This window comes from Galeopterus variegatus, unplaced genomic scaffold, assembly GCF_000696425.1.
Source record: "Galeopterus variegatus unplaced genomic scaffold, G_variegatus-3.0.2 Scaffold1049, whole genome shotgun sequence".
Lineage (NCBI taxonomy): Eukaryota > Metazoa > Chordata > Mammalia > Dermoptera > Cynocephalidae > Galeopterus > Galeopterus variegatus.
Window position 1 is genome coordinate 83743 of NW_007727160.1, and position 8491 is coordinate 92233.

The 8491-nt window shown below is 38.1% G+C and overlaps 1 protein-coding gene across 2 annotated transcripts in view; it reads left to right on the plus strand.

Annotated features, from left to right (window-relative positions):
• Positions 1 to 8491, plus strand: part of CPB2 (carboxypeptidase B2 (plasma)) — a 54246-nt gene that overhangs the window by 41058 nt on the left and 4697 nt on the right. For both annotated transcript variants that reach the window (XM_008574438.1, XM_008574439.1), the window contains 2 exons: positions 388 to 481; positions 5945 to 6147. In XM_008574438.1, the coding sequence (XP_008572660.1) occupies positions 388 to 481; positions 5945 to 6147 (297 nt within the window). The remainder of the gene's footprint in view (positions 1 to 387; positions 482 to 5944; positions 6148 to 8491) is intronic.

The window sequence follows — 8491 nt, forward strand, 5'->3', positions numbered from 1 at the left end:
CTCATGACTCAGAGTTCTGAGATGAGACACAAAGTTGTCTTGCTTTTCTTCGAAGGAGCTCAGAATGACCCTGTGCATAAAATTAACATAAAGGAAACAAGACTAAACAAGTGGACAATAAGCACATAACGAAATGAAAATTTTACTTGTATAGGTCAAAATTGATCAAATATTACCATTTCGTTTGGTTCAAACTAAAATAATTTGAGTGAACAAGGCTGAGACCTGGATAGAACAGGCCTGTGTGGAAGGATTTCTGCAAAGACAGTGATGAGAAGAAGCAATGGAGAGAAACCCAGCCCCTCCACCTGGACTTGGAAAGTCACATCCTTCCTGTAGCTGCAAACATGGCCAACATGGTTATCTGTTCCTGTTCTGTTTACATAGAATCGAATGTGGAGAAAGAACCGCTCCTTCCATGAAAACAATCGTTGCGTGGGAACAGACCTAAATAGAAACTTTGCTTCCAAACACTGGTGTGGTAGGTTGCTTGCTTCCTTTCTCACAATGTTTCTTCATTAAAAGGGGATGCTCCTAGAGAAAGGCCCATGAATTCAAACTAACTACAGGGGAGGCATATCTGAATCAGGAAATAATTTGAATAAGAAATGTTTTAGGTAAACATAATGCTACAGATGTTGACTGGAGTCAATGGATCACTTTGACCTCCCCTCTCTGCTGTTTCCTCGTCTTTAAAATAAGGAGGTTGGACTGGTTCTTTAAGGTTCCTTCTAGCTTCCAAATTTTGAAATTCTATTATTCTATAATAATAAAGAAGTGACTGTTTAAAATCCTACTTTAATAAACAAATAACGTTCATCATTAGGATATCAAAGACCAAGGTGGAGCGGGGGGACTTCATTTTTAATTGTACAGGTAAGTGTTTACTTCTATAGTGTTTGAAAACATTTGTCTTTTGTTTTCCCTATTCACCTTCTTAACAAGTTCTTTCTTTGATCAAATATAATAAAAATATTAAAAATAATATGAAGATAAGCACAGTGGGAATTTATCATTCCTTGATTTGAATGAGTTAAGGTACTCAGTGACTATTGATTTAAGCATTCAAGAACAGTCTGCTTTCAGGGAGGGAGGTGTTAGTTCACCCTTTCTTCCCACATTCCAACATTATATTTTATAGTACTACATTTTAAAAAACAGCTACAAAACTAAACTGAACCAAAAAAGGAGCTTGCATCACCTATATTTTTGGAAGTGGGTATACATGGCTCTGTGGGGACCACAAGGAAGAGAAGCATTGTACCCATATAAACATCTTCTTCCAAACCTTTGCCCTACACAATCCTATGATTTATGAGGGGGTTATATCCTGATAAAACCATCCTGAATTAAAAATATCATAAGTTGAAAATGCATTAAATACACCTAACCTACCAAACATCACAGCTTAGCCTAGACTACCTTAAATGTGCTTAGAACACTTACATTAGCCTACAGTTGGACAAAACCCTCTAACACAAAGCCTATTCTATAATGAAGTGTTGACTGCCTCACATAATTTATTGAATACTGTACTAAAAGTGAAAAACAGAATGGTTGTGCAGGTACTCAAAGTATGGTTTCTACTGAATGAGAATAATTTCTGCACTATCGTAAAGTCAAAAAATTGTTAAGTCAAACCATCATAAATCGGGGACCGTCTGTGTTTCATCTCCTAGATTTCATTATCTACATATCATAAATGGAGAAACCCAGACTTAAAAAGTTAAGTCCCTTGCTCAAGGGCTCATAGCTTGTCAGCAGCAGGGCTAGGATATAAACCCAGGTCAACTGACTCCAAATTTATTGAAATTCTTCTGTCTGGCAGTCACTCTTCAGTTATAAGTTCTCTTCTGGAACTTCTTATTTTATCTTCAAGCTCTTTGGTGCTTGATTTTATTTAATATTTTTCTTCGTGAAGTCATGTAATCTAATTTAAATAGCCTAATAGTCAAAATATATTCTGTTGTCATCAAGAAATATCTTAGTCCCTTCTTAAGCATGGTGCTGTATTATTACATATCACAAGAGTAAAAAACAGAAAAGAAGCAGCAAGCATATAGGCAAAAGAGTCCCAAATAAAACAAAAAGTAATTGTAAGGAACTCTTTTTTTTTTTTTTTTTTTTTTTTTTTTTNTCTTCTGTCTGGCAGTCACTCTTCAGTTATAAGTTCTCTTCTGGAACTTCTTATTTTATCTTCAAGCTCTTTGGTGCTTGATTTTATTTAATATTTTTCTTCGTGAAGTCATGTAATCTAATTTAAATAGCCTAATAGTCAAAATATATTCTGTTGTCATCAAGAAATATCTTAGTCCCTTCTTAAGCATGGTGCTGTATTATTACATATCACAAGAGTAAAAAACAGAAAAGAAGCAGCAAGCATATAGGCAAAAGAGTCCCAAATAAAACAAAAAGTAATTGTAAGGAACTCTTTTTTTTTTTTTTTTTTTTTTTTTTTTTTGCCAAGTGCCTCAGCATCTCTTCAGTACTATGTAAGCAAGACGGAAATAAGAATTAAATCTCATCTCTTTCTTGTGCCTACAACTACAATGTGCCTTTATGATACTTTCTTTATGTAAAGGATTTAAAAGAGAACCTTACTTATTAACAGTGAGGCTTGCTTGACGTTTCACACCTACTTATTTTATACCAATTTTAACCTTCCTTTTATTAAAATTGTGTGTGTGTGTGTGTGTGTATGTATTGTTGAAGATGAGAATGGGATGGGGGGGTTGGTTGGAAGGGGTATCCTAGTCGGCTAGGGCTGCTATAACAAAATACCACAGACTGAGTGGCCCAAACAACAGAAATTTATTTTCTCTTAGTTCTGGAGGCTGAAAGTCCAAGATCAAGGTGCCAGTAGAGTGGGCTTCTCTCACATTGGCTTGCAGATGGCTGCCTCTCTCTGTGCCTTCACATGGCCTTCTCTCTGTGCATGCACTTCCATGTGTCTCTCTCTCTTTTTGTAAGGGCAACTGGGGCTGGCCAGTTGACCTGAGTTGGTTAGACTATGGTGCTAACAACAAGGTGCAGGATCCCTGTACCAGCTATCCGCCAAAAAATTTCTAAAAATAATAACAATAAGGGCACCATTCATAACAGATTAGGATCTACTTTATGGCTTCATTTAACCTTGTCTCCTTAAAGGCCCTGTCTCTAAAAATACAGTCACATTGGGGGTTAGGGCTTCAACATACGAATTTTGGGAGGACATAATTCAGTTCATAATAGGAGGATACACTGTGAGGACCTCTGGTCTCAAACTTCCAAAGACAGCATCATTCATTTTCTAAAATACTGAATTTAACTACAAAGATTTTGTAACTGGCATGCAATGGAAAATCCTTTACTTCTTCTCCTATAAGACCGCAGTGGTTTTTAAAATTATTTTTGTATTGTGATCAAATATGTGTAACACAAAATATGCCACTTCAACCATTTTTATTTGTACAGGTCAGTAGCATTAATTATATCCATAATGTTGTGCAACTATGTCACTATATCTATTTCCAAATTTTTTTTATCATCCCAAACATAAACTCTGTAACCATTAAGCAGTATCTCCTCATCCCCGGCCTCTCCCCAGCCTCTGGTCATTTCTAACCTACTTTCTGTCTCTACAAGTTTTCCTATTATAGATATTTTACAGTATTCTTGATTCCATGTCAGACACATTAAAGAATGCTTGAGCTTGAAGGTACTTGATAGCCCAGTGCCTCATGGTGCAGATGAGGCCCCTGAGGCCCAGAGAGATAAAATAGCTTGCCCATGGTGGCTTAATGGCAAAGCAGAGTCTCAAACGCAAGTTTCTCAACTCCTCACACTCTTTCCATTAAAATGCTTAAAGTCTCTAGGATGACAGTCACAGAATGAGAATCTGAAGCTCACTATTCAGTACAGCAGCCACTAACCATATGTGGCTATTGAGCACTTGAAATATGTTTTGTCTGAATTGAGACATGCAGTGAGTGTAAAATACACTCCAGAATTTAAAGTTAGTATAAAAACTTAACATAAAATATTTTATGAATAATTTTTATACTGATTGCATTCGAAATGATACTTTGTACATATTGGGTTAAACAAATTCCAATATTAAACTAGTTTGACCTATATCTTTTTACTTTTCTTCAAGTGGTTGCTTGAAAATTTAAAATAAATATGTGACTTGCATTATGCGTTTGTTGAAGAGCTGTGATCTGAGGATTCATATTAGGGCACTGCCTTCCTCTTCCACTCTTTCATGTCCTCCCCCACCTCCATCCCCAGTATATAATCTCTATTCTCGAGAACTATGTAACAGGGGAAAAAGGGTGGCAATATTCTACAGTGGCCGAACTATCAAAAATGGTTTGTCCAATCAAATTACTGGTTAAAAACACAGACAAATAAAATACTTGGAACGACCTTAGATGTTCAGCACATTTGCTCATGAGGAAATGAATATTTAACAAGCATTAAGGTTGTTTTTATTGTAAACAGCAGGAAGAAAGCAGAGCAAACTTAAATAAGAAAGGCAGGCTCTGTAAGGATAGTGGAGTAGCTCACGAAACCCTAGGACAGGGATGCAGCTAGGCTCAGGCATAGATAAGAAATGGGCCTGGAGCACTGTAGAGGAGTTCAGAGAATCCTCCCTCCCTCCATCCCGTCTCGTGATACACACTGGCTTTCTTTGGGTCCTGATCCACGTGATGATGATGATGATGATGATGATGATGATGATAAATAGCAACAGTTATGGAACACATACTCTATGCCAGGTGCTGTGCAAAGTACTTTGTACACATTAGCTCATTTAATCCTCATTCAATCTTCATTTAATGTATACTTTTCCATTTTGCAGATAAGGAAATTGAGGTATAGATAGGTTTAAAAACATTTACCCAAGGCCATATAGCTATTAAATGGCAAAGCCAAGATTAGAATCATGCAATTGGGTGTTTAATAATAAGCCGTGTAGCATCTTATTGTGAAGGATGGTTACCCCCATCAATGTTCAGTTTGCATCTCCTAAAATAACAGGGTTATTTCTTAGGATTGCTGTGAGCATTAAATGAGATATTGCATAAATCTTAGCAGAGTTCTTGACATAGAGCATGTGCTCTGTGGGTGTCAGCTGGTAGTATTATTATTATCTTCTTTGCTCAAGAGAGCAGCTAGACTGAGACTAGAATCTAAGCCTCGATTACAGATTATCGTTTTGGGGATTCAGTTGGCAAGATACAAATTAAAGACCCAATTCTGTGCCCTCAACGGTTTCCAGGAGGAAATAATCTCTTGGATCAGATGTGGCTCTGCAGGGTTCCACCCATGTAAACTAGGCGCAGAGGGAGGAATGCTGGAAGGTGATCTATCATCTGAAATGATGCGAACTATAATCTCTTGAAGGAATGAATAAACATTATCCTGGCACCAAATATCACCATGCCATTTTACTTACTAAACCACTTTAGCAATTTAAAAGTAGCCCTAAAGGCAGATTTGCATATTCTAAGTTCGTGAGGGAGATTTCTCTGTTATAGGCTATATTGATTAGTAGTTTTTATACTACAAATATCAGCAAAACCAAACTTACAGTAGATTAAAGAAAATGGGGTCTATTTTTCCTCACATAACCAGAAGTTTGGAGGCAGGGCTGGCAGCTCTGAGACTCTCTTGGCCACTTTCTCAAGGTTGCAGGATGGTTGCCCCCACAGAAAGGAAGACAGGGTCTGGGAGTGACTGTTATGGGATCTGCCATGTGGACGTGTAAATATTCGACTTCAAAAGATATATAAACAATATGTACTGGACATCAGAAATAGGTTCTTTACAGAGCCCTACCTAATCCACTTATCTAAAAATGCTGGACCATAGATATTAGGAGAATTCGTTGTTAGGGAAGCCACAAATTACAACAGTATGTGCATTCCCTCATAATTCCACTTTATCAATTTCACTACAGAGGAAGGTGCTTCGAGTTTCTCATGCTCAGAAACCTACTGTGGACTGTATCCTGAGTCAGAACCAGAAGTGAAGGCAGTGGCTGATTTCTTGAGAAGAAATATCAAACATGTTAAGGCTTACATCAGCATGCATTCCTACTCCCAGCAGATACTGTTTCCATACTCTTATAACAGAAGCAGAAGCAAAGACCATGAGGAACTGGTGAGTACTACTTAATTATTTTTCTCATTAGCATTTCAGAAATAAAATACTTAGCTGAACAATCAAAAACTGTGGAGAAATTTTTCTCCTCTAGAGGAAAAATGAGTAGATGTTTCACATCATGGTCTAACTCTACAAATTGCCCTGGGTCAGGGTTCACTAAGGGAATGTAAAGAATGGGCCCTACCCAAAGGACATGAACTTCAGTCCAGCTGATGGGCTCCCAAAGAAAATGTCAAACAAAGTTCTTGAAGATCAGGAGAGAACTATTTCACCTGACCTGATCTGCACAGGAAGCCATATGAGCAAGAACAAGAGGCTGTGGAATCGTGGGACTGCCTCGTGGTCACTAGCTTCCTACTAGAGCCCACCACAGATTAAGTCCCAGCACAACTCATCATTTTGTTATTAGCAGTGGGAATTGTTTATGTACTGACCTCTCTAACCTCCAGGAGTTTAGTCCTATTAAAGCACCTCCAATTTCAGCATTGAGGCAAAAGTCTACTTTTTTGGAATGTAATGGACAATACAGGAAATTCAGAGAGGACCCACACAGTCTGCTACCCTCTCACCATGTTTGGGTTGATAGCAAAAGATGAAAAGATTCTTGGCAGATTGTAGCTAGGCTTAGTCAAGCCCTCATCTAAGATGCTTTCCTGACAATGGAAGTGTTCTGGCAACTTTCAACAGGGATGACCCTGATTCTTGGGCAAAGACTGATCTTTATGTAGAAGCTTGTTTCCTACTGACTCATTCTTTATCTGGCTCTCTTAAACAGAATAAAATATAGTCACATAAGGGGAGCTAGCAACTCTTTTATTGGTATTGTCTTTGAAGAAATGAAAGAATATTTATCATGATTTGGTATATAGAATTAGTCTGATTGTGCCTTTTTTTTTATTACTGTCAGCACAAGTATTTGTTGAGAGTTATTATGCATAAAATACTGTATTCAGTAGACACTCAGAAAAGCATTAGGTAAGACCCTGCCCTTTAAGAGAATTCAATATGATTAGGGAGCTCAGCCATAAGCAAATGTTACAAATAGCTGTACTCTAAGGTGATGTATGATAACTACCAAATAAGTGGCACAGATAGTAGAACTCGCTTGTGACTAGAATAGCAAGAGATGGTCTTTTTAATTAATTCAGAAGGAAATGCTGAAAGAAGTAAGGAGATAAAGTAGTCCCTGTCCTTGAGGAATTTGCAATCTATTAAGGGGTGACATACTGTAAAGAAACAAGAATAATGAAGTGCTGTTGATGTCAAGCAACAATTTCAGACAGGCATTGGAAAAGGATTTCTATAGGCAGACAGGCAAGGGAGGACCTCCCAAGCAGAGGAGATGTCGTTCCCCATGGGAAGGATGTTCAGAGACTGTGGAGGTCAGAAGTGGAGAGTGACACCATTGGAAGAAGATGAGGTCAGCTTGTGAAGAGGGTTGGATTTTAGAATAAATTTGTATTCTATTATGTAGACAATGGAGTTTTATTAAAACATATTTTTTTGAACAACAAAAAAAATACATAATATTCAGTGATATTCCTCTGGGTTTTTCAAGAGGGTGATAGTGAATACCATGATGCTAGTTCCAATTGCAGAACTGATCTGGGAGGGTGAAAACTTCCAAAAAGATCTTTGTGAGCTAGAACCAAATGTAGTTGAACAGGGGACTTAGTTAGTATCCTGCTCCATACCAGGGGCATAATCCTTTTGATTTGACGAATCTTTGCAAGTCATTAGACATTTTACACAAGAAGAAAATAGAGTTTGTGAGAAGGATAAGTGAAATCATGCATAAATTAGGTGTATGTATGTGTTTAGAGAAGCTGGATTTAAAGTTTGGTGATAATTTTGTCCAGGAATGAAATAACTCCAAATCTTTGAAATATACTTCATTTTACATAATACGTAATTTTCTAGAAGTCCAATGCGCTATCCATTGCGCTACGGAGCCACCTATAATACGTAATTTTCTAAAAAGGCATGTGAAAATTGTTTTTTCTTTTTTTTCTTTTTTTTTTTTTACTGACCAGCAATGGGATCGCAACCCTCAGTGTTGGCGCCCGCACCGCACTCAGCCAGTGAGTGGGAACCGGTCTCCACATGGGATCCGAACCCTCGGCAGGAGTGCTGCCGTGCTCCCAAGCGGCGCACTCTCCAGTGAGCCACCGGGCCGGCCCGAAAATTGTTTTTTCTGCAAATGAAATAAAACTTTTTTTTTGTTTTGTTTTGTCTTTTTTTTTTTTCGGTGTCCGGCAACGGATCGCAACCCTCAGTGTCGCCCCCATACCGGACCGGGACCGGCAACGGGACCGCAACCCTCGGCGTTGCCCCTGCGCCT